This window comes from Pleurodeles waltl, chromosome 6 (assembly GCF_031143425.1).
Source record: "Pleurodeles waltl isolate 20211129_DDA chromosome 6, aPleWal1.hap1.20221129, whole genome shotgun sequence".
Classification (NCBI taxonomy): Eukaryota; Metazoa; Chordata; class Amphibia; order Caudata; family Salamandridae; genus Pleurodeles; species Pleurodeles waltl.
In genome coordinates this window covers 1,216,617,409-1,216,644,439 of record NC_090445.1, presented here as the reverse complement: position 1 = coordinate 1,216,644,439, position 27,031 = coordinate 1,216,617,409, and the positions used below count along the sequence as shown (strand labels likewise).

Genomic DNA, 27,031 nt, shown 5'->3' with positions numbered 1-27,031 from the left:
GTAACCATGCCAAGAAAGAAGGCACATTCCTAGAGGTGGCCTTGATGGTTGGACCCTGGGTGATTTTATGAAAGCTGACAAGGAGTGTCAAGGCAGAAACGAAATATCCATTCACCATCAAGGTGATGAAAGTGTCTAGGTCAGCTGCTTTTTGAACTCTAAGGCCCTCATTATGACTTTGGCAGTCTTTTTAGCAAGACCGCCAAAGCTACGGGCGCCAGAAGACCGCCAGTGCTGGCAGTCTTCCACCCACCATATTACAAGTACTGCTGGATTTCCGCCACATTTTGGGTGGATTTCCAACAGTAGTCGTGCTGGCAGGCGGAGGCAGTTCCTCCAGTGGCCCGCCACGCCAAAAGGATTCCGCAGACGTATTACAACCTGTCAAACTGCCTGGCTGTGTCCTGATGGCGGGGCGCTGCCGGAGGTGGAGGTGCCCGTTCCCTGCCAGACTACCTCCTCCCCGGAACAGGTGGGCACTGTACCTAGATTGGGGGGGGGGGTGGCTGGAGGGGTACTGTGCTTGCTTGGGGGGCTGGGAAGGTGGAGGGGGGAGGTGTTCTGTGGTGACAGGGAATTTCTTCCCTGTCACCAGTAGCCTTTCCACCAGGGTTTTCGTTGCAGTCCTAATACTGCCGGCAGTCTTCTCATCTCCAGCCCTTTGAGATGAGGTGCTCATCTCCAGCCCTGTGGGTCTGACCGCCCTGGCGGTCTGATTGGATATGAGGCGGGTTGGCAGAAGCCGACATACTGAATCATTGTGTTTAAGGATAAAACCATGGGTTGATGTGGTCCAATAAAGTTTATTTTATGTAGTGCAGATTTGTACAGCGCGCTATCACCCAAAAGGGTATCCTGGTGCTGAGCAAGTGTGAGTCTAGTCAAACCTAGGGCCTATTAGGACTACTTGAAAAGCCAGGTCATCAGCTTCTTGTGAAATTCAAGAGGTGAGGAAGAAGCTCTTTTGTGTAGTGGCAGGTTGTTCTAAGCTTTAAAAGTGATGTAGAAAAAGACTCTACCACCGGAACGGGTTTTCTGTATATTTGGGATGACTACAAGCAGGAGTATGGCTCAGTGGAGGTGTCCGGAAGGTTTATGAAAGCAGATATGATTGCTTAAGTATGCTGGGCCAGTGTTATTTCGTGCCTTGAAATTGTGGGTGAGGTGTTTGAATTGTGCATGTTTGTGTATGGGAAGCCAGTGGCATTCCTTTAGGTGTGGAGCAATGTGAGTGAATCTGGCTGCCAAGTTCTGAATGGTCTGCAGCCTTTGGGTGAGTTTTTTTGTTGATCCCTGCATAGAGTCTCTTCCCATAGACCAGCTTGCTTGTGATTAGGGCCTGTGTGATGTTTGTTTGGGTGTTGTTTGGGAGCCATTTGAAGGTCCTCCTAAGTATCATCAGGGTATTAAAGCAAGAGTGGGTCACAGTGCTGACTTGGGAGGGCATGTCGAGTTTCCTGTTGATGATGATCCAAGGGTTCTAAGCTTGGGCGGAAGCTTTCTGTCCTAGCTCTGTTGGCTACCAGGTGAAGTCCACATGGCGAAGTGCTATTCCTGAAGGTTAGGGTTTCAGTCTTGTCAGTGTTCACTGTAAATAGTCGGAGCAAGATTCACTAAGGCTTGTGTTTCCCTTGTATCACACAAGTTGACGCAAGGCAACACAAACCACTGACTGGGATTTACTAGTCCACACAAATCCACCATGCGTGGCTCTGCGTAGTTTAGCAAATCCAAGGAAACGCAAGACAACACTTTTCACTCCCTTGTGTTACTGTGCAGTAGGAAGACATTCCATCATTGTAGAGTGGGCGTTCCCACGCATTTACCCATGGATTTAGGGGGATTCCCAGATTTAGAAAGAATTGTAAAACAGGGAATGTGTCATAATGGTACGCCTCCCAGGCAGAACAAGGGGAAGTAAAATGTCACTTACCAAGTAAGCATCTGTTTGTGGCATGCAGTGCTGTAGATTCACTTGCTCTGCAATCTTCTGCCATCTAGTGTTGGGTTTGGAAGTTTGCAAGCTGTTTTTCTTCAAAAATTATTTCGAGTCATAAGGTAAAATGGCTAAATCCCTCTTGCTGGCAACGCGCATGGGCATCAACTTCATTGTTAGATTGTTTTCCCGCATGTGGGCGAGAATGGAATGTAGTGTGAATTAAAAGATCTGGGGAGGAGGGTGATCACATGTGAATCTACAGCACTACATGCCACGAACCCTTGCTTACTGGGTAAGTAACATTTTCTCTTTGATGGCATGTGTGGCTGTAGATAAACATGCTCTGTCTAGACTGTAAAGCAGTACGTCCCAAAAACAGTGACTAACCTGCTGTCCAACATTAGCTTGCCTACGTGCTAAGACATTCACACAATAATGATTAGTGAAGGTGTGTAGTGTGGACCATATGGCTGCCTTACATATGTCAGCTATGGGAATGTTTCCTAAAAAGGCCATGCTTTCTTCCTTTTTTTTGGCTTTAGCAGAACAGGACTGGATACATGTAACAATCTACCAAGCTATGCTGGATTTAGATATAGGGTTGCCTTTGTGTAGTTGTGAGAAAGCAACAAAAAGCTGTTAGGTCTTTCTAAAGGTTTTAGTTCTGCCAGTGCAGAATATAAGCACCCTCTTAACATCTAACATGTGGACAGCTCTTTCTGCAACAGAATCGGGTTACGGAAAGAAGACTGGCAATTCAATAGATTGATTGAGATGGAATTGAGATATCATTTTTGTTAAGAACTTTGGGTTGGTTCAGAATTCTACTTTATCCTTGTGTATTTAGAAAAAGGGTTCTTGTAGGGTTAAAGCCTGGAGCTCACTAACAAACCTGAGTGGAGTGATACCAGATAGAAATGCCACCTTCCAAGACAAAAACTGAAAAGGGCATGAATGTAAAGGCTCAAATGGTGGACCCATGAGTCTAGTGAGTACGATATTTAGATTCCAAGAAGGTGCTGGAGGTATTCTTGGTGTAATTCCTCTCTTGAATCCTTCCATGATAGCTTCAATGACTGTAATCTTGAAAAGAGAAGAATGTTGTATTTTCTGAAGGTAGGTAGCTATGGCTGCTACATTTAATCTTATGTAAATGTAAGCCAAGTTTGCTTTTTGCACATGAAGGAACTAGGAAAGAATACCCTGCAATGAGGCCTTGAGGGGGTCTCATTGTTTAGATAGACTGTAGCAAACAAAATGTTTTCATTTTCCTGCATAACATGCCCTAGCCTAGTAGTTGGTCTACGTGCTTCCCTAGGAATGTCCATACATTCGAGGCAGGTCAAGCTATCCAAATCCTATGACTTCAGAAGCCATATAGCGAGATTCAATCCCTTTTGATTTGGGTGCCTGATTTGTCCATGGTTGTGAGTGAAGAAGGTCCAGTTTGGGGGGAAGCTCCTTGTGAGGAACTACTGATAGCTCTAGAAGGGTGGTGAACCATGGTTGTTGGGCCCATGTGGGGGCCACAAGGATCAACATGAGGGATGTTTGCCTGAACTTGTGACCAGTTCATCCATAGAGAATGCCTTTGAACTGAGGGTGTGGGAACCTAGAGGCGAAGTGTGGGCATTTTGCATTTTCTTTTGTTGCGAAGAGGTCTACGTCTGGGAACACCCAATTTTGAAAGGAGGGAAACAGGACTTGTGTGTGGAGTTGCCACTCGTGGAAGTTGTTGCGTGCCCCTGGGAGATGTTCCACTAGTAGGTGGATGCTGTGGCGAATTGCCCAATGAAGATCTACGATAGGCAAGACAAATGTACAGAATGTACCTCCCCCCCGTTCTGCAGATAATACATGGTTGTCATGTTTTCAGTGCAGGTCAGAACCACTATGCTGACTGGGTGAGGTGTGAATGCATTCAACACTAGGCAGTTGATGTGCATAGTGCAATGTTTGGGGTCCAATAGTCCTTGCATTGTGGGATCCTGAAGGTGAGCACCCCATTCCGTCTGTGAAGTGTCCGTTGTTAGTATGGTCAGAGGAACAGGGTCGAAGAAAGCAACAGATTGAATTTATTCCACCACAGCATAGAGTGATGGGTGTGGCTGTCTACCAACTCTAGATCTTTGAGAAGGCCCTGTGACTGAGATCAATGACGTGCTAGACATTCCTGTAAAGGATGCGTATGCAGGCGGAAATGTGGCACTATGGAAATGCATGAGACCATCATGCCTAGAAGTCACATGGCACGTCTGACTGTCACTTGATGATTGTGGAGAAAACACAAAAGTTGTGTGTGAAAGTTTTGTATTCTTGCTGCGTTGGAATAAAATAACCCCAAATGTGTGTTCAGAATAGCCACTAGACAGAGTTGGATCTGAAGAGGCTGCAGATGCAGTTTTAGTAAGTTTATAGTGAATCCTAGTTGATGTGGTGACTTGGATGTGATGTAGGCATAGTTTGAGAGTGCTGACTTTGAAAAGCCAGTGGGCTACATATGGAAAAACGTGAATATTTTGTCTGCGCAAGTGAGCTGCTACCACTGCGAGACATTTTGTAAACACCTGTGGTGCAGTTGTTACTCCAAACTGGAGTACTCTGAACTGGTAGTAGTGAACTGCTATCACAAATCTGAGGTATTTGAGAAGCGCTGGGTGTATTGGGATGTGAAAATAGGCACCCTTCATGGCTAGTGCTTAGAGGAAATTGCCTTGCTGAAGAAGTGGTATCATCTCCTAGAGTGTGATCATGTGAAAGTGCTCTGTCAGTATGTAATAATAATTCAAGGGCCTGAGATCTAGAATAGGCCTTAATGATGCATCTTTTTTGGGGATGATAAAGTACAGAGCAGACTCCCGTCCCCTGATGGTGTGTAGGAATAGGTTCTATGGCTCCTTTGCTTAAGAGACCCTGAACGTCCTGTTTGAACACAGTGATGTGTCTTTGAGAAAGTTTGCGAGTGTGAGGCAGAATGTTTGAAGGTGTGAAAATGAATTCCAGACAGTAACCATATTGGATAATATCCAACACCCATTGATCCTCTGTTACGCTTTGCCAGGTCTGGAAGAATTATTGTAGATGTGACCCTACAGGTGTTGAGTAGTTGGGAGGAAAGGAGAATGGAGTCACTGCTTTGTGGAAGTTGAAAAGCTACATGGGGAGGGTGTTTTGCCCCTTCCTCTATAATTGTTTACCCTGTAGGAACCCATAAAGAAGCCTCTATGTGAGGATGTCTGCGCTTGGCTTTTGCAGTAAGAGGATGAGGTGTACATGGCTGTGGATTTGGAGGCCAGTTGATATAATGGCTTGTGAAAGGTCCCACGTGTAGCTGGGGTCTGTAGGGCACCCATGGATTTAGCAAGCTCATTGTTGCCCGTGGGCAAAAAAGGTGCTCTTTATCAAATGGTACATTAGGAATGGCTTGTTGTACCTCAGGCTTCTATCTGGAAATGTATAACCATGCATTCCGGCGCAAAAGGATGCTGGTGTTTATTTTTCTACAAGCAAACAAACATCCCAGCGCACTTAGGGTGATAAAAGCAAATAAATGCAAATGATGGATGGAATGCAGAACCAATCAGACATTCACCCCCAGTCACAGATAAGGTTTAATCCATCAATCCTTTTGCTCACCATACCACCCCAGTTTTGACCTGGAAATATGCAAATCAGTCTTGACCCTGTTCCCATTGGAACAGTCCAGCCCGAACTGCCAGGCCATGTCCTCCCTAGACCGGAAACAAGCATCCTGGGACCGGTTTCAGGGTATCACACTACATCAACCAGGTTAGCCTGAATCCAGTGGCATAGTGAGCCTGGGACCTACGTCTGGGCATACCCAGCACACTTAGGACGACAAGAGCAAACAAACACAAATGATGGACGGAGTGCAGAACCAATCAAACAGTCACCCCCAGTCACAGGTCTGGGTTTGATGCATCCATTCTTTTGATCACCAAACCACCCCAGTTTTGGAACTAGACATATGCAAGTAAGTCTTAACCCTGTTCCCCACTGAAACAGTCCAGCCGAACTGCCAGGACAGGCAGTGTCAGCGAAATCCAGAGCACAGCAGATGGAATTAGCTGTCCCTCACTGACAATTTCCTGCCCCCTCTTCCTATGCTCCTCGAGGAGGTATTTGAAGAGTTCCTTCATCTTGTCCTAGTGGGGACGGTCGTATCTAGCACCTTGGGTGTTTGCTATACACTAATGGTTGGCCGCTTGGACTGCAACCCACTTGCCTGACACATCGAATAGCTTGATCTCCTTGTCAAGAGGCAAAGCAGCACTTGTGGCTTGAGAGTTTGCTCTCTTCCTAGCACTGGCAGCCACAAACGAATCAGGGGGAATCTGACCTCTAACAAAAATGGGGTCTAAGGGTGAAGCTTTATATTTCTTTTCTACATGCAGTGTAATGATGTGGTCCCTCCTAAAAATCTCATTTGAGTGCCTCATCATTCCCTTTAACATTGAGAGGTACTGCATTGTCCTGCGAGGGGAGAAAGTTTCAAAGAGGAAATTAACCTCAATGGCTCCTTGTCTAAGGGTACTTGGTGATAAGTAGCTGCCCTATCAATTAGCTCCAGAAAGGAGGTAGTATTGTCTGGGGAAGATGGACTGCCTGGCTAGATATTTGGGTCAGCGTCAGTTGAAGGATCCACATCATAGTGTAACCAAGAGATGTGTCCTGTGGGAAAGGGAGTGTTTTGTCCCCTGTGTACTGATCACTGGCAAAAGAGGGGGGGGAACCCTGAGGGTGATGTCAAGAGAGTCACCCTGTGAATGAGGAGGTGAGGAAGAGGGTGGTGGAGGAGAGGTAGACAGATGAGAGTGTAGATAAGCAGAGTTTTTATCCATACTCATATGTTTGGTTCGTGGTTCAGGGACATCAATGCCTCCCCAAACAAAAGCTGTATTTTAAAAAGTATAGAAACAACAGCGTTGAGCAAGACACATCCAGTCTGAGGTTGGATATGAAGCTGTGACTGTGTAGTCGAGATGCTGCTTTATCTTATGGAAGATGAGCTCTATGGAAGTGCACGGCTCCGAAGATGGAGAAATTTTAAATTTTGTTCGCTGCCAAAGAGCTGTTTTGTTTCATAATCAAAATGGTTGGTGCTGAGGCAGGTGCTGGTCTTTTCAGTGCCGGAGTGGTTGGTGATGAGTGGAAGCTTGACACGGTCAGTGCCGAAGCATGAGATGGGTGGTTGGGTGCTGACCTTTAGTATCAGTGCCAAGCTCAATGGCAGGACATCCGAATGAGTCTTTCAGTGCCAGCCATGGCCTGATGGCAGTGGTGGCCCAGTAGGCTTTGCTTCGGCAGAAGGGGTTGGTTTTGTGGGCAGGAGTGCCAGTACTCACCGTATGTTGTGGCAGAGGGAGGCCTAGTCTCATGTTCAGCCGCCGAAGCCTCTTGTATGTCCGGCTTAACACCTTGCTGTCCAAAATTGTCCAGTGTCTCTTCGATCTCATGCCACTGCATCTCATGATGATGGGGCCTTCGACTCCGTAAAGTTTTCTTCTATCAAAAAGATTGATGAACCTCGCAGTCCTCCTCTTTGTAGTCTGGGGACAAAGAGGTTGCAGACTTGGTGCTGGTTGGATTGCGGGAACTTCATGTGGCACTTAGAGCAGAAACGGAAGGGAGTCCCTTCCATCAGGAGTTCATTCTCTAGTTGGTGGAATTGAGAAAATGGCTGCCCGGAGGGCCTCTATCCGAACACATCGATCCAACAGGTAATTTCTTGTCGTACTGAAACGCACGGAATGGAATATACGCATTCGAAAACAATACCAATGGTTAGGGAGGTATCTCGATTAGACAGTCTGAAAAGACAGCCTTGACCTGGAGTTTGGTGAAAACATGGCCGGTCCCGACAGCAGAAGAAAACAATCTAACAATGGAGTTGGTCCCCTGTGCATTGCCAGCAAAAGGAGAAGTCACTATACCTCGTGACTCAAAGGGCTTTTTTTGAAGCAAAACCACTTGCAAACTTCCGTACCAAACACTAGAGGGCAGAAGATCGCAAAGCATGTGTATCTACAGTCACACATACCATTGAACATATCTTTATGTCTTCTTGTTAGTTCCTTTTTCTATTTGTGATGCATTCCACACGTAGAAAAAAGAAATGCATTTAAGAATTATTTTGTGCAGGAAGGTTTCCCTTCCTGCACAAAAACAATCCTTCACATAACTCACGAACCCTTGCACCATGGTACAAGGATGCCTGCATAGGCGCTAGGCAGCACACAGTGAGCCAGTGCAGCAGGTATGTGCCTAGCTTTGTAAATACAGCACATTTCTGATGTCTCCCTTTTATGCAGCGTAGCGCAGCAAGTTGCCTTGCTGCAATGTGTTGCCTGAAATGTTGGTAAATCTGCCAGTTGGTCTTCATCCAGTGAGAGATTTCAGTCATGCAGGTATAGAAATTTAGCCGGATATAGGGCATCTTGCCCATGAGGTAGAGAATAAGCTGTGGGTTTTCAGGGTAGGAGAGGACGTTGATGCCATGAGAGTAGATGATGCTGGCTAGAGGAATGATGTATGCATTGAAGAGTGTTGGGCTCAGGGAGGATCCTTGCAGAACTCAGCAGATAAGGTTTACAGCGTGCAAGATGTAAGGTGTCAGGCTAATTGATTAGGTCCTTCTGAAACCAGACTGAGTGGTTATGAGGAGTTGGTGGTTGTTGAGGTATTCAGTGATGTGTCTGCTGATGATTCTCTCTAAGACCTTGGCAAGAAATTGTAGCGGGTTGATCAGTCTGTAGTTGACGAGTGTTGAAGAGTTGCAGAGTGTTTCTTCAGCAATGGGTGGACAGTTGTGTGGTTCCAAGATTTTGGTAAGATTGTGGAAGAGGTGGAGGCTTTCAGAACCTTAGAAAAGTGAGCACTATCCTGCAGTAACACAGATGTTCATGACCAGTCGTTAAACCTCCATTTTAGGTGATACATGAATGCTCAGAAAATGACAGAAGAATTCTCAAAAGTAATCACAGTGCAACTGGTAGCCAGGTGTGTTGGGCCAGGCCTGACACATATGCTGACATAGCTCAAATTAACAGCCTGAGTGGATATTCAGAACATTATGCAATACAGTTAGGGTCTTTTCCACAAATTAAATATGTAGTGAGTTGAAGTAACATCAAATCCATGACCAACCGTTTTTCTGCTGTTGTAATTTTGTTACATGTTTTATATTATGAAAAAGCAAATGATGTATTTACCCCACGTTTCTTAATTGCTTTGTTGAGAAGTTTAACTACATCTGCTCCCTCAACTCCGCTTGCTTTAAAGCGCTTTGTCCAGTGGATCAGAATACCCTATAAAACACAAAAAAACAAATGTGTTTTATGCTTTGCCATTACTGTAAATCAATCAATCAATCAATAGTTTATTCGCCCTAAGTTTAGGCCATTTAAAAATTAGAAATAGTCATACATGCAAAAAGATAGAAATCGTAAACCATCACATAAAAAGGAAGCATTAACAGTTAGCACACTGTTTATCGAAACGGGCCAGAGGTTAAATGAGAGTTCCATAGTTTGTACTTCCCAGATAAAAAAGTGCCATTTACCAGAACGGTTACAAGGAGAAACAAATGATATGCCAAATCTTTTCAAAGTGTGGTAAGGAAAACTGTTATAGAGCAAATGATACTTAAAAAATGGTTCATAGTGCTTCATAAAAGATTTCATAAATAATTAAAACAAGACATTTAAAATGGTACCTAAATCTTACCATATTCAAAGTGCTATGTGCTAAGATAATACAAATCAATTTAGAATAAAAGGTAGCATACCAAATATTTTCTGATAAAACATATAAAACTATTCTAGAACAGATTTGTACATAAAATAGATCATAAAACTTCATGGAATAGCTCCTATTTACAAACGTTAAAAGCCAAACAGTGGAAAAGGGTACCCTAGGTTGGCCTGTTCTCTTAAGTAAATTGGTCAAATGAATTGTGTCTTGCTGTTTACAAAATAATATATACTAGGGAATTATAAATCACTTTAGTTGGGGTAGCCCGCTGGAAAGCATGCACGGAGATACAATCTGATATCCTCAATAGATCAGCACTAATAGTTATATTTAAAATCCCTTTCTATTGTAACAGGCCACATCTGCTAACTTCTAGACAGTTCTTCAACCAGTGGATTGAGATCTGAAATAATCCTACTACGGATTGTCCATGCTGCTGACAAGTATTTAGAAACAGAGCTCACTATCAGCATCGAAGTGTCATATTTACATAATCTGTAGACACTGGTTCGGTTTTGTGCTAGCAGTGTTTTGCACAGAGGAATAATCCACTTTCCTCTAGGGCATTTGTACAAGGGACAGAAAAATAGGACATGCTCAGGAGTTTCCTTGCATAGATGACAATTTATACATTTGTCAGACATAGGACTATTGGACGAACAACGAGCCGTGAAGCTGTTGACCGCCAATGTTCCGTATCTGAACTGAAGTAGTAAAGAATGGGAACGGGCTGGTATAGGGAGATCCAGGAAGCTTTCAGGCAAAGGTTCGTGCTTGACCAGCAGGAACTCTGCTGTCAGCCGACCTGACCCATTTGAGCCGAGAAATTCCTCATAGATTTTCCCCCAATATCGGTCTTTGATCAGCAGTCTAGCGTTAGCAGGAATCATCTCAGGATTCTCCCAATAATGGGATAAACCCAATTTGACCCAAGCTGCTTTCATCTCCCTTAACCAGCGAACTTTCTCCCATCCATAGCAAGGTGATAATAGATCTTTAACTGCTGTCCTAAAGGGTTTGAGTTCTTCTGTTTTCCATAATCGAACCCAGTATAGAAGTGGCCTTAAGTATGCTGTATCTTTGATGCTGTTTAAACCCAAGTCTAGTCTTAGGGGGAGCATCGGCGTGCCCTTCCCTAGTCTAGATATGTGTCTAAGGAAATAATTTTCTTTGGTTTGAAGGCTGTCCAGTTGTCTATGTGAATCCCAGAGTTCCTCTCCATATAGGGCAGCGGCACGGATTTGGACTTTGTAAATTTCAGAGATAAGAGTCAAAGGGGGGCTTGCTGCAGTGCTAGCCTTCCGTTCTAGCACTCCACATCTTTGGCTGATGGTAAGTGCCCCTTTCCTTATAGCTGCATCCCAGCTGCCCTTATCAGATAATCTAATGCCCAGGTAATCGTATTCCATTACCCTCTCCAAGTGAACTGAATCCATCTTTATATTTGCTCTAAGTTTCTTGTTCGGGGCGCTATATATCATGAGTTTGGTTTTCTTAACATTAATAACTAACCCGTAATCTCTGCAAAATGCACAGAACTGGTTGACCAGATTTTGGATTCCCATGGATGTTTTGGCCAACAGGATAGTGTCATCCGCATAGAGTAAACATGGCACTTTAATCCCGGCCAACTTTGGGGAGTCATTAGTGCAATTTGCTAAATACTTAATACAATTATTTATGTATAAAAGGAAAAGGGTAGGGGCCAGGACACAGCCCTGTCTGACTCCTCTCTCAATAGCCACTGGATCTGTTAAGTCACCATCCTTACCGCTCCTAATTTGTGCGTAGGTGTTCTCGTGTAATCGGGTGATAAGTTTCAAGAGACCATATGGGATGCCCATGTTGGCTAATGTCAGCCATAACTGATTTCTGGGGACCAGATCAAATGCGGCTCTAAGATCAATAAAAACTACAAAGAGGTTACCCCCTCCTACTTCCACAGTCTTTCATTTGACTGTTAGAAATCTTAACGCTTGATCTATGGTACTGACTGCGGGCCTAAACCCTGCTTGCAGGTCGGAAATAACATTAGTTTCCAGAATCCATTCTTCTAGGCGGGATAAAATTTGCTTTGCAAAAATTTTTTGGAAGTTATCAAGTAAGGAGATTGGACAGTAGTTGGCAGGGTCGGAGGGGCTGCCTTTCTTAAAGATGGGGACTATCTCTGCTCCCATCCAGGAGCTCGGGACAGGCGCTCCTGCAGCTACTGTATTGGAAATCAGGTTCAGGTATGGGGCCCATATATCTGGGCTTGTCTTGTACAAATCGCCTGGAATTTTATCAAGGCCAGGGGCCTTTCCCCATTTCAGTGAAACAATCGCAGCCTTGGTTTCTGCCAGGGTAAATTCAATTAGGGGGGTCTCAAAGATCATAATATGGTTCAGTTCCCAGGTAGTAGCACCTGAGATCCCAGAATATAATCGGGAAAAGAGATCTGTCCACTCTACGGGGAGTATTGAAGCACCAGGCGAGCGGTTAGGTTCTTCACTGGCATCAGCCACCAGTTTCCAAAATTTCGAGGTGTCATTTATTTTAGCAGACTCCAGGAGGCAGACCCATCTAAATTCATCCCATCTCCTACGGGCTCTACTTAGTTCCTGTTTGTAGTCTTTCCTAGCTTTCCTTACATGGTCTGACTGGCCCCCTCTTAAAGCTCTCAATAGTTTGTGCTGTGCTTCCCTGCATACAGCATCGAACCACCTTGCGTTGCACTTCTTTTTGACTTTTTTGGCAGACTCTTTAGTAAGAAGATGTTTTAGAGAATTAAATAGTTGTGTTGTACACAGATGCCATTATGGCTGTGTCAGTACTCATAGATTCCCATTTAACGTTTCGGCTGTTGTTGGTCAGTGCGAGCTGTTGCTCATGAATCTTGAGGCAAGGGGCTTCAAGTAGGGGTAATAAACTCCTAAGAGATAAAATCAATGGCTCATGATCACTTTCCTCATGTTCTACAATGTTCATGTCAACCATATGACCCCACAGCCGGATATCAAGCAAAATATAGTCTATCTGGCACTTCTGTGTTCCACGCCTAAATGTAGGGTGAAGATCAGGGTCCGAGCGGGAACGACCGTTGCAGGCCCGAAGGCCATGTGCCAGTGTAATATCCACAACCTGATGTGTTAGTCTATTCATTTTTGGTCTTTTGCTTGACACCAGTTGAGGAATACCCCAATAGGCGTCCTCATCTTTATATAGTTCCTGAGCCAGCAAGTAGGGTTCAAAAGTGACACTAAAATCCCCTGCGATAAGAATAAAATGGGAAGGTGATTTACAAGAGAGGAGGCTATCCAAAATAGTCAATGTGTCCGACTCATATTTGCTACCCAAGCTCCTGTTATAAATGTTAATTATTAGAAGCGGTTTCTCACTAAGGGATGGTATTGATAAACCAATCAAATCGGGACAGCCCACGTCAATTGTTTCAATCCGGCATTTAAGGGAGCAACTAAGCCATATAAGCAGCCCACCTGAGGGTCTCCCTGAGTTTACCTTACTTGCTGGGACCCAGTAACTTTTGTAACCGATTCTATATTTGGGCTCCAGTGCCCACGTTTCTTGGAAAAGACATATTTTATGTTCATCTATGAATTTGCCCCATTCAGGAATACTCATTTTATTCTCCAGCCCTGCAATATTCCAGCTAAGAACGGTGTCTAGACCATCTATTTTGTCTTGGAGAACTTCAACCGCAAAGTTCCCTCTTGCAAATGGAGTGCCGTGAGGAGATTTTATACCCTTTTCCATCATAACTATACCGGCCTCATTTGGGTTTCCCACTACAGTGTCACCCAAAATATTACTTGCCCCGTCTGGATCGGGGCATGGCGTGGTCAATTCGAGTACCTGAAATGGTGGTGAATACCCATGATTACTGGGGCCTATTAAATCCGGGGCTAAATTGATCTCATTCGTTTTGCCCTCCTTATTTGCTCCCCAGATACAAATTTCCAAACTCTGGTCACAGAAGGAAAGCGGGATACTGATTTCCATCTTAGAAGGATCTAGCTGGGCAGGTGCGGGGGTTGGCGTGGAATCTCTGATGTCTGCAGTAGGAGTCTGGTCGGCCTCAGGATTACCTAACCCTATTTCATATGTTTCAATATTTCCGACTATAGGGTACTTCTTATCCCAGTTTTTGGAACCTTGAGGCTGGAGTGAGCTGTGTACAGTGCTAGTTTTTAGTCAATCGATTTCAGAAAGCGAGAGGGAACTACATCTCAACTGGGGGTCAGGCTGCATCTGCAAACTAGTGGCACCTCTGAGTGACGTTATCGCCCCCTTTGTAGCTGGTACAACTTTGTGAGGGTAGAAAGCCTGAAGTCTACATAGAGAAATTTCTCCCTCTAGAGGGTTAGATTGGCACACATTCAAAGAAAGGTACTGAACAAGGGAAGGTGCATCGAAGTTGATAACAATACAATCTCCCGTGCCGGGATTCTTAAGTGGACCCACCCAACCCACCCTCCTCACCATTAATATTGAGGGTACCATATGAAACGCAAATCTAGCGTATCTGTGTAGCCAATGAATGACATTATTTTTCAGTTCAGTAAATGTTTCGGAGATGTTGGTTTTAACCTTGGGAACACTCGTGATAACAAGCACATAAGGGCAAGCTTCCGGATGGTAGGTGTAAAGTTCTCATGTTAGTTCCTTGATCCCTATGCATCCGATCTGCTGGAGGGTGGATCTGATCAGGGGTATCTTTGTAAGGTTTTGTACCCATATTATTGGAAGAAACAATTTCGCCATTCCCCCTTGAGAAGAGGGGAGCAGTCTTGGAGCACTTGGTTTTTGAGGCATTGACCAGTCTGACAATTGGAGCCTTCACTGATTGATATGAGGAATCAGGGCAGATCGTTCGAGGGTTATGGACCGTACTCAGTGATAAGGGAAGGCTACTGGCACTGTTGCTTGGAGGGCTCGGGGGAAAATTTTGGCGGGAATACTGTAAATCTGGTGAGGAAGAGATGGTCATCTGGTTGAGCTTGATGAGACCATCAAGTTTCTCCTCGATGGCTAATAGGCGAGTTGTTATAGGGTATAGCTTTTTAGAGAGCTCCTCTTTTATGTAATCTATTATGTAGGCTATATCTGAACTGTCATTGTTAAGAGCTTGGGCTGGTATGTAATCCTTGGTCCGAGTAGGCACGGCATGATTGGGGGAGTTCAAAACACAGGCCTGTTTATTCTTTAGGTTTGCCTCCCCTCGTTTTCTTTTGCCCTTTGAGCTGTGCTCTGGGGTAGATACAGGCCTATCTGGAAGAGGCTGTGTAGATTCTGGAGGCTGTATAACATTTTCCAGAGACTCTGCAGCAGACACTTGGGTGGTTGGAGGTGGAATTGCCAGGGCAGGCTGAGAAGCGGGTGGGGGAATGAATTGTAGTAGAGTTTTCGGTGGAGCCTCCATCAATGGGGGGGCAGTTAGACGGTGCTCCACCAATTCAATTTATTTTTCTAATGCCCCAACCGCTTTTTGGAGGAAACAGTCTAGAGTCTTATTGTTGCCGGCCTTTTCCAGAAGCACCCCCCCCTTCCGCCTACCCATCTTGACTTGATAAGACACTTTTAATCTAGCCCTAAGTTTGACAGTCTTTTTCTGTAGGTGCTTTTCCTCCCCTGTTCCCACCCTAATTACGCTCCACTGGGGCTTTGTTGAAGAGGCTAAAACAACAAGAGGGCATATAATACAGCTCACCTATGTTGGTATGGTGTTCGGGTGACTGGAGTATATTCGTCCGCTGGTCACCGGCCTCAATATCAGGATGAAAATAGTGTGGCCCAGCCCGGCCTCCTCCGGTCGCTGACGGGCGCAGGACGGGCCCGCCCTTGGCCCGGGCTACGCCCAGGCGCCACCCGCGCGCGTCCCGCGAGGCGGGAGCGCTGCAGTAAATTTAAAGGGCTCATGCCCTTCAAAAGATGATGCCGCCTCCTTCCGCCCTCCAAAAAGCGCATCCCGCGAGGCGGGAGCGCTGCATTAAATTTAAAGGGCTCCTGCCCTTCAAGAGAGGATGCCGCCTCCTTCCGCCCTCCAAAAAGCGCACCATTACTGTAAAAGTCAAAGTTAAAATATTCATACAACTCATTTTTATTTTTAGTTATAAATTGTTTTCTACTGCATGGACTTCAGCCGTCTAGGTTTCAGACTGCTGAAATAAGAAGTGTAGGATAATAAGGCGAGTCAAATAAAGAGCACTACTTGAAACATTTCATAAAAGTAAAAGAAAAAAAACTGGTAGATAATAGTTGCCTACAGGAAGTAAAATGAAAAGATGCATGTATATGGTATTAGTATGTATTCATGTATGTCTATGGCATATGATGCCATATTATGTCATAGGTTCAGAGTGTTGTGCAGCGCTAGCACATATGAGAATGACAATTTCAGAATGCTGTAAAAGAGCATTTTGCAGAAATGAGGGTAAAATAAACAATACAAATTCAGAAAGTTACAATATAAACGAATGTCAGTCACAGGTCATTACACTGTGTCATTCCGTAGCAGTTGGGGTGGTATTTATTTATTTGCATGATTAAATAAAATCTTTGCAAAAATAGCCAACTGATTAAATACAATTAAAACTCTCTATCCACTATACAATTCTTGAATATATACTAAAACAATAATAAAAGTAACTAATCAATTGTTAAGTGCAAACTGTTCGATGTGTCTGATTCAGTATGTTACAAAAAAGTAATCTACATCCTTATGGCTGAATTTGCGGTCCCAGGCCACAAGTTTATGCAGGTGGAGTGCGCAGACAAGAATTTACAGTCTACAGTTTGTCTGCAGTCAAACATTTTCATCACTGCTGGCCGACAAGAACAAATCCCATTCCTCTTAAAAACTGGTTTTAACAATTAGCGATGTGCTTCCTTTAAGGCCGGGCTGATAAAGAACAAATGGACCATATCCTCCCTTGCAGCATTACATAGCCTGCAAGACGTCTCTCCCCATTATTCCACAGTGGTTGGTCCGCTCTAGACGGAAGGGATCTTAGGCGTAGCACAAGCAGGAGGCGTTTGATGTGTACTGAAAATGTTGAAATCAGATACTGTAATGGTGCCCGGGTGGTGTGAGTATGCATAAGAAACCAGGCATGCGAGCGTCGTGCAAATTTACATTTATCATCTAGGAAGGATTAGAGACCTATTTCCTTTTTTAACACATTGCACAGGAGGGCATATGACATATTGGAGTCCCATAGGTGTACCATTTGTGTCTTTTGCATGGTATGCTGCAAATACCTGTTATATATTGACTTTGAATCATTGCTTACTGAATTCCTTAAAGCCATGACTAAAGGGCTGGCATTGTTTCTTCTTAATTTATACCAGGTCTGTATCATATGTACTTTCCTGTCCAGCTATTGTTGTTTAACCGGTTCTGTGCCGAGGACGTAATGGTTACGTCCTGCGGCAGAGTGCTGCTGTGCCCAGGACGTAACCATTACGTCCTGGGCACCCAGCCCAGAGGGAGCGCTAGCGTTCCCTCTGTGGGGTTCCCCCCACCCCCCCAAGTCAGGGATGGAAGGGGAAGCCCTTCCCCTTCCACCCCTGACCCCCTCCACCCCCCCTGTGAAGTCAGCGCGCGAGCGCACGCTGACAATCACAATGCCTCCTCCTTCATGCTGGAAGCTCAGCTTCCAGCGCGATGATCAGAAGAGAAATGCAAAGCATTTCTCTTCCGATCACGTGGAGGAGGCAGAGAGGCTTCAAAGGGAAGGACACGTATTTCCTTCCCTTTGAAGTCTCTCTCCGCGTTTTGGCAGCCGGATTGTAAAGCAATCCGGCTGTCAAAACGCCCACTAGACACCAGGGATGCCTTTTCAAAAATGAAACTGGCATAAAGGGCGCGACCCCTTGGGCCAGGGTCGCTCCCAGGGGGGGCATTTTTTGTGAAGGCCTTTTCTGCCCCCCCCGGGGCAGAAACCTCTAGGCACCAGGGATAATTTTTTTGTTGTTTTGTTTTTTTTGTTTAGTTTTTGTTTTTTGAGGTGGGGAGCGACCCCTTAGGCAAGGGTCGCTCCCCTAGGGGGCAAATTTATTTTAGGCCATTTCTGCCCCCCATGGGGGCAGATCAGCCTATTTTAATTAGGCCAATCTGCCCCCACGGGGGGCAGAAACCACTAGGCACCGGGGATTTTTTGTTGTTGTTGTTGTTTTACAGATGGGGAGCGTCCCCTTAGGCAAGGGTCGCTCCCTGGAGGGGCAAATTGTATTTAGGCCATTTCTGCCCGCTTTGGGGGCAGATCGGCCGATTTTAGGTCAATCTGCCCCAAAGGGGGGCAGAAACCACAAGGCACCAGGTATCTTTTTTTTGCGCTGTCACGCAAGGGGAGCGACCTTGTAGGCAAGGGTCGCTCCCCGGGGGAGGGGGGGTCAAATTTATTTCAGGATATTTCTGCTCCCCCCCATGGGGGCAGATCAGCCTATTTTAATTAGGCCAATCTGCCCCCACGGGGGGCAGAAACCACTAGGCACCGGGGATTTTTTTTGTTGTTGTTGTTTTACAGATGGGGAGCGTCCCCTTAGGCAAGGGTCGCTCCCTGGAGGGGCAAATTGTATTTAGGCCATTTCTGCCCGCTTTGGGGGCAGATCGGCCGATTTTAGGTCAATCTGCCCCAAAGGGGGGCAGAAACCACAAGGCACCAGGTATCTTTTTTTTGCGCTGTCACGCAAGGGGAGCGACCTTGTAGGCAAGGGTCGCTCCCCGGGGGAGGGGGGGTCAAATTTATTTCAGGATATTTCTGCTCCCCCCCTGGGGGCAGATCGGCCTATTGTTATTAGTCTGATCTGCCCCCAAGGGGGGCAGAAACCTCTAGGCACTTGGGATTTTTTTTTTGGCCCCAATGTCACGCAGGGGGAGCGACCCCGTAGGCAAGGGTCGTTCCTGGGGGGGGGGAGTTTGGGGGACAAATTTATTTTAGGCCAGTTCTGCCCCCCCGTAGGCAAGGGTCGTTCCTGGGGGGGGGGAGTTTGGGGGACAAATTTATTTTAGGCCAGTTCTGCCCCCCCTGGGGCCGGCTGAGCTAGAGGCCAAAATCCACAGGTAGGCACTGTTTTCTATGAAAAAATGTGTTGTGTCCACGTTGTGTTTTGGGCCATTTCCTGTCGCGGGCGCTAGGCCTACCCACACAAGTGAGGTATCATTTTTATCGGGAGACATGGGGGAACGCTGTGTGGAAAGAAATTTGTGGCTCCTCTCAGATTCCAGAACTTTCTGTCACCGAAATGTGAGGAAAATGTGTTTTTTAGTCAAATTTTGAGGTTTGCAAAGGATTCTGGGTAACAGAACCTGGTCAGAGCCCCACAAGTCACCCCACCTTGGATTCCCCAAGGTCTCTAGTTTTCAAAAATGCACAGGTTTGGTAGGTTTCCCTAGGTGCCGGCTGAGCTGGAGGCCAAAATCTACAGGTAGGCACTTTTCAAAAAACACCTCTGTTTTCTTTCAAAAAATGTGATGTGTCCATGTTGTGTTTTGGGGCATTTCCTGTTACGGGCGCTAGGCCTACCCACACAAGTTAGGTATCATTTTTATCGGGAGACTTAGGGGAACGCTGGGTGGAAGGACATTTGTGGCTCCTCTCTGATTCCAGAACTTTCTGTCACCAAAATGTGAGGAAAATGTGTTTTTTTAGCCAAATTTTGAGGTTTGCAAAGGATTCTGGGAAACAGAACCTGGTCAGAGCCCCACAAGTCACCCCATCTTGGATTCCCCTAGGTCTCTAGTTTTCAAAAATGCACAGGTTTGGTAGGTTTCCCTAGGTGCCGGCTGAGCTAGAGGCCAAAATCTACAGGTAGGCACTTTGCAAAAAACACCTCTGTTTTCTTTCAAAAAATGTGATGTGTCCATGTTGTGTTTTGGGGCATTTCCTGTCACGGGCGCTAGGCCTACCCACACAAGTTAGGTATCATTTGTATCGGGAGACTTAGGGGAACGCTAGGTGGAAGGACATTTGTGGCTCCTCTCTGATTCCAGAACTTTCTGTCACCAAAATGTGAGGGAAATGTGTTTTTTTAGCCAAATTTTGAGGTTTGCAAAGGATTCTGGGTAACAGAACCTGGTCAGAGCCCCACAAGTCACCCCATCTTGGATTCCCCTAGGTCTCTAGTTTTCAAAAATGCACAGGTTTGGTAGGTTTCCCTATGTGCCGGCTGAGCTAGAGGCCAGAATCTACAGGTAGGCACTTTGCAAAAAACATCTCTGTTTTCTTTAAAAAAAATATGATGTGTCCACGTTGCGTTTTGGGGCATTTCCTGTCGCGGGCGCTAGGCCTACCCACACAAGTGAGGTATCATTTTTATCGGGAGACTTGGGGGAACATAGATTAGCAAAACAAGTGTTATTGCCCCTTGTCTTTCTCTACATTTTTTCCTTCCAAATATAAGAGGGTGTGTAAAAAAGACATCTATTTGAAGAATGCCCTGTAATTCACATGCTAGTATGGTCACCCCGGAATTCAGAGATGTGCAAATAATCACTGCTCCTCAACACCTTATCTTGTGCCCTTTTCGGAAACACAAAGGTTTTCTTGATAGCTATTTTTCACTCTTTATATTTCAGCAAATAAATTGCTGTATACCCGGTATAGAATGAAAACACACTGCAGGGTTTAGCTCATTGATTGGCTCTGTGTACCTAGGGTTCTTGATGAATCTACAAGCCCTATATATCCCCGCAACCAGAGGAGTCCAGCAGACGTAACAGTATATTACTTTCGAAAATCTGACATTGCAGGAAAAAGTTACAGAGTAAAACGTAGAGAAAAAATTATGTTTTTTTCACCTCAATTTCAATATTTTTCTTTTTCAGTTGTTATTTTCTGTAGGAAACCCTTGTAGGATCTACACAAATTACCCCTTGCTGAATTCAGAATTTTGTCTACTTTTCAGAAATGTTGCGGTTCCTGGGATCCAGCATCAGTTTCATGCCCATTTCTGTCACTGACTGGAAGGAGGCTGAAAGCACAAAAAATCATAAAAATGGGGTATGTCCCAGTAAAATGCCAAAATTGTGTTGAAAAATTGGGTTGTCTGATTAAAGTCTGCCTGTTCCTAAAACCCTTTGTTGGTGCCATTTTCAGGGAAAAAACCACAAGCCTTCTTCTGCAGCCCCTTTTTCCCATTTGTTTGAAAAAAACAAAATTTTCACTGTATTTTGGCTAATTTCTTGGCCTCCTTCTGGGGAACCCACAAAGTCTGGGTACCTCTAGAATCCCTAGGATGTTGGAAAAAAAGGACGCAAATTTGGCGTGGGTAGCTTATGTGAACAAAAAGTTATGAGGGCCTAAGCGCGAACTGCCCCAAATAGCCAAAGAAAGGCTCGGCACAGGAGGGGGAAAAGGCCTGGCAGCGAATGGGTTAAGGACAAATTCTAACCTAACCTGTGCAGGAGAAGCAGTACAGGGAAGATTAAAAACTTGTTTGTAGATTTGTATTTGTTGCTGATCCAGGAGCAAGGCATTTTTCCCATATAGTGCTGCTCTTCCATATGTGACACCTGGAAGGAATTTGGCCGACATGACGGTCAGTAAAGGTTTGTACTAAGGCCCCTTTAACCTTTTGGCTAGGGCGCAGAAGGCGAACGACAGGGCTTTACATTTCTGCACGATGTACTGCTACTGTGGAGCAAGGTTAGCCTTGCTGTCTATAGTAAAGCCCAAATATTTAAAGCAGCGAGTCACTTCAAGGCTAATGCCACCCAACTTAATTTTGCTTACAGAGTTAGAAGGGCATCCTATAGACATAGTTTTTGTCTTCGTAGTATTGATTTCTAATTTGTTTGACGTTGTAAAATTGCCCAGGATGCTAACTAGCCTCTGTAGCACTATTTTCGTGTGGCTCAATAAAACGTCATCAGCATATGAGAGGTGTGATATAGGCAGGATCCCCATCCTTGGAGAGTGTGAGTTGGTCACATCTAGTCAAACCTTTATTTGTTGGAATCCTCCTTGAAATTTTATAGCCATCTGCTACCTTCGTCTGCACCCAGGTTTTATCGTATAGCATTTCGATGCTCTGGAGAAGCCGTTCTTGCAGGCCCCAGCTTCGCAGTTTGTGCCAAAGAATTGCTCTGTCCACCCGATCAAAGGTGCTTTTGCAGTCCACAAAGCATAAATGTAACTTTTTCTTTAGGCGTTTTGCTTTGCAGCAATGTCACCTAGCGATGGAATATTAATCATTGTGCCGTAACCCTTCCAGAAACCAATTTGATTCAGGAGAACAAGGTTGTTTGAATTAGACAAGTTGACCAAGTTGTCTTGGATTAGGGTGGCAAAATATTTGGCCTCACTGTCAATTAAAGCAATCAGTCTATAGTTGGCAGGATTTGTTCTGTCACCCCCTTTGAATATCAGATTGATAATAGATCCTCTCCAACTGTCTGGGATGGTTGTGTTACACTCAACTTCGATGTAGGGAATTGCCAGTGTGGTTGACCAGTACTCCGGATCGGCCTTAAATATTGCCTCTAGAAGGCCATTGGGGCCAGGAGCCCCATCTCTACGCCCCCTTCTAATTACTTGGGAGACTACCTTGGCACTGAATCAAGCGTCAATCTGACAGAAGACCTTAGGACTTGCAGGCTCCTTCAGGTGTAAATTTGCTTCAAATGAGACTGGTTTGAAAAAGATGTTGGCCAGGTAGTCCGCCCATTTGTTCTCAGGAACTGATGAGCAGTTAATTGCTCTTGACTGCTGATCAATGCCATTGACTGTTGCCCAAAAGGCCTTTGAATTGGCCCTTCTTGAGTTATAGAGTAATTTGAGCCAGAAGTTGTCCTCCCTCTTGATGCGCTCACACCATACCTGATTTTTATAGTATTTTCGAAGGGCCTTTAATTGTACACATGTAGATTCTGCTAAAGGTCAATCTTTAATTACTCTGAGCTCTTGCCTCAGTTCCTTCCTTAGTTTTAGAATTTTCACTGATAAACTTGAAAACACCATCCGATTTTGTGTTGGTGATTGACGCTCGGCAAAGCTGAGCGAGGATAATGAAAGTAGAAAGGCGGCCCACACTTCCACATCTGGTGAGTCCTGATGCGTTGCCGATTGAAACAGGGTTTTTATATTTTCACACAGCCATGGTAATAAGGACTCTGACCAAGTCAGATGGTTTAAGTTGATGGATACATTTTCAGCAGTTCAGCAACAGCTGGGAGGAAATTACAGAATATAATGGAGGTACAGGGAGAATTATTTAAATTGGTCCAGTGTACAGTCTCCCAGGGGTTACAACTCAAAAGAATGGGTACACTGTTCCAAGGGAGTGATACCGGGCCCGCAAGACACTGTTATTAGTGAAAGCAAGTATCCTCACCCACCTAATAGATGTCATGCTTCATCATAGGGCCTGTTCCTCATCAGTAGGCAGTTATAGTTAGGACCATGTTTCCATGTTTCCACAGAAAAAGCATTTTTTGACTTGCCTAGATGCTTGGCGTTGTTTGACAAATATTCACTACATTTTACAGAACAAAGTATGCCAGTGATTCTTGTTGTGCATGGAACGTTTCAGGCGGATCAGTCAAGCGGGGGCCAAGAAAAATTGAGTTGAAAAAAGTGCATTTCCCACGTTAATTCCCATAGGAGTTTTGAACATGACTACAGCACAAGCCGCTGGACAGAATTACACCAAATTTGGCAGAAAGCAAAATTTTGTTCTGCAGATTGTGCTTTTTGCTGTTTAGTGTAGATGCGTTCAGTAGTTTTTGAGATATTAAATGGAAAACAAATTTCTATATCTGTGTGGAGCCGAAGCACAGATCTCATGGTGAGATCTGATTGGCTGTCTGCCGAACTCGGCTACAAATTCAACTTCAAAAAGTCAAAAATTGCCTTCCTCAGCATCCTGGTCCTGGGATATGAGCTGTCGAATGAAGGGAAGAGCCTAGTGCCACAATTTGTTAGAAAAATGTGCACAATTGCAGCCACCAAATACAATAAAAAAAATTACAATCATTGTTGGACTTTCTAAATTTTGGCAGAACATACATTCCTGATTATGCTACACGCATAAAACCTTTATATGAGTTAATACGTTCTGATTTTTCAAGCTAATTCTGGACAATTGAACATACACATACTCTTCGAGAGTTACAGGTAGATATGCTAGGAGCAAAACATTTACACACACATGACAATAACACATTTGGTCATCAGGGTAATAGCTGGGGGCATCAGTTTTACTTATGTCACATTTAATGAAGGTGAGACAGTCCCGATTGCATACAAATCACATTTTTATTCCGCTGCTGAGCAACGCTTTGGACCCACGGAGAAAAGTCTCACTGCTGTGCAGATGGCTGTTATTAAAGAAAGACCTCTTGCCCAAGGAAAACGCATTATTGTTGTTTCTCCTGTTCCGGCCCTAGAGGCTGTTACAAAAGCTAGCGTCCCGAACGCAAAAGCACTTCATCCACAATGGATACAATGGGCTATGTCTTTAACAGCCACTTATGTAGCCTACATTTTCAACCCAAAGTTACAAACTCAAGAATTTCTACAATATGAAGTAGAATATCCAGTTCCCGCTGACACCTTGCCTATTGATCAATATCATGTAGTCATGTACACCGATGGCTCTGCGCAATCAGCGATTGGAACTAAACATCAATATTCTGCTGCATGTGCGGTCGTGAGTGGCTATATGGAGTGGGAGAAATTCTGTCCCCCACATACCTATACACAGACCTTAGGGGATTGTACAGCACAATAGGCTGAGCTAAAAGCTCTACTAATGGCAATAGAACATACGGATCCGACACAGTTCACACTGATTGTTTGTGATTCATATTATTGCGTCCAGTCTTTTAATGAATACCTGCATTACTGGCGCTTGAATGGGTTCAGAGATTCAAAAGGCAACAACATAAAACACAGACTCCTGTGGGGGAAGGTAGCAGACCTGAAAGAGACACTACCCAAAGTTCATGTTGTGCATAAACTTGGACACCAGCACGTTGGAATACACGTTGCTGGAAATACTTTGGTTGATGAAGCCGCAAAGTCGGAAGTGGCAGCAGCCACTGTAACTGCAGTGACTTGTTTGAGTTCCAAACCAGACACAGACATTATGGCTGCCATAAAAGCTATGGTTGACGGTACGCTTTACCCTAAAGGATTTCCTAATAAATATCAATACTTGATGGGAAGTATGCTGAAGTTAAAATTCCAGGCGTAGGCGTACGCGACATTCCCAATAAAGCTGTAAGACCACAATTGATTAAAGCAGCGCATGAAGGGGTGGCATCTGCACATGCTGGCGTGGCGGCTACAATTTCACTCTTGCAGGTCTGTTATTGGTGGCCTGGTCTCTATAAAGAGACTAAGCAGTATGTCCTTTGCTGTGACATCTGTCAACAAATTAAAGTTTCCACGGCTAAGCGCCCGCCGCAGACACCCCTCTTAATCTCAAATAGACCATTGCAATGTGTGTACTCGGATCATTGCGGTCCATTAACACCGGATAGTGCATACACATATATATTAGTCGCTGTTGATTCTTGCTCCAGATTTGTGTGGGTGTGGCCACAACGCTTGGCTGACGCTCGGACTGTTATTAAAGATTTGCGAGTCTTTGTCAGTAAATATGCAGTTGCGGCATTCCATTCAGACCAGAGCCCTGCTTTTGCCTCAAGGGTATTCAGGGACACCATGGCTTCGTTGGGGGTCCACCTCCAGTACTCGTCTCCATTTCATCCCAAGGGAAATTCTGTCGTGGAGCGATTAAACCGGGATTTAAAGCAATCCTTAACGGCCAGAGTCTTAGGTACAGGTCGTAGTTGGCTAACCCACCTGTATGGAGTTCAGAGAGCACAAAATAACCTGCCTAGAAGGTCCCTGGGGGGGTCGTACTTCATATGAGTGCCTGTTCGGAACAAGAATGTTTGTTCCGGATCTTGATGGTCCTGGTGTGGAGGCAGCGGAAACACCTTTTGACATAAATGATCGTGTCACTGTTTTACAGGAATTACAACAGTTCCTTGAAGATAACTCTTCTAAAAGTGCTGCCTCCACAGGACTTAAGGATGTGCCAGTAACACCTACCGGCTGGATTCCCAGAGTTGGGGATCTTGTGCGTGAAAAGGTCGCTGTGAAAAAATAACTTGGCCCTTCTTATCGAGCACCAGTCCCTGTGTTGGGGATACACGGTACCAGAACTGTTATTCTACCACCGTTGCCGGGTGCCAAAGAAAATCGCTTTGTTTCCATTGACAGTGTCAAACTTCAACATGTGGCCGATTCTACACAGCCGACCAAGAGGAACGTCCAGTAGTTCCCGTATCCCCCTCACTACTGGAGAAGAAGTTCCGCTTCAAGTTATTTATACCAACACTGATGCCTCTCCGAGCTTAGGGAGGGTGGATGATGATGATCTTGCATTAGTTCCACTAACAACAAGCAACTTAAAAACATTTGATCAAGTCACTATGACTACAAGCCAGACGGATGGTGCTGTCTACTGGGTACCACCACAGGGAACACCAACTCCTCCACTGACCACGGCAACGCCTTTTGCACGAACTGTCTCTGGTTATTTTGCCGACTACGAGGGCGATCTATCGGACTCGTATGCTTCTTCGACTGCTGACCCGTCAGGTGCACGTAAGCTGATACATTGGCTTAAAGAAACATATTTCTTTTTTCCATGGAACTATGTATGGCCTTCCCTGACTGTCCTAGCCTTCCTGCTTTGGAATGGTTTTGTCGTTACCTTTTTCTTGTTAATACATGGTCATTTTCTTCCCGAGAGATCAGCGGTTGAACAAGGGGAGGAGGTTTTGAAACCACATTTTTCAGCACATAAGATTCAAAGAGACTTGTCTTTTGTGAATATTTCTGCAGTGCCAATTCCTGATGGGATTGTGTGGGACAATGTAATGTTTGATATATATGGTCCCCTTGAAATCATTCAAATACTGTATGTGTTAAAGTTATCCATGAATGATATAGTTATACCAGGCATTGTATCTGATGATTGGTATGTGAAAACAGTTGATTCAATGATGACAGAATTGCAATATTATACTTTCTATGAAAATGAAGATGTTTACCAATTTAAAGAAAATTATGGTGACATGTTTTGCTATAATTATTATGGGCACCACTTCATACATAAAGCGAGCAGTCCAGAAACAATATTTGATTATACACAGTGGGAATATTGCCCAACTCCCCCGCAAGGGAGTTCAAAAACTTATTTTGAAAAGTTTGCGTATTTTTCTGGGCATCATCAAAAAAATGCTGGGTCATATTATTTTAAGGTAACTACGACTAGGGATAAACATATGTTATTGACCAACAC

The 27,031-nt window shown here is 44.8% G+C and overlaps 1 protein-coding gene across 1 annotated transcript in view; it reads right to left on the bottom strand.

Annotated features, from left to right (window-relative positions):
• HK1 (hexokinase 1) overlaps positions 1-27,031 on the bottom strand; it is a 1,372,133-nt gene that overhangs the window by 1,043,045 nt on the left and 302,057 nt on the right. Inside the window, exon 5 of the mRNA XM_069240524.1 lies at positions 9,172-9,267. Within this exon, the coding sequence (XP_069096625.1) occupies positions 9,172-9,267 (96 nt within the window). The remainder of the gene's footprint in view (positions 1-9,171; positions 9,268-27,031) is intronic.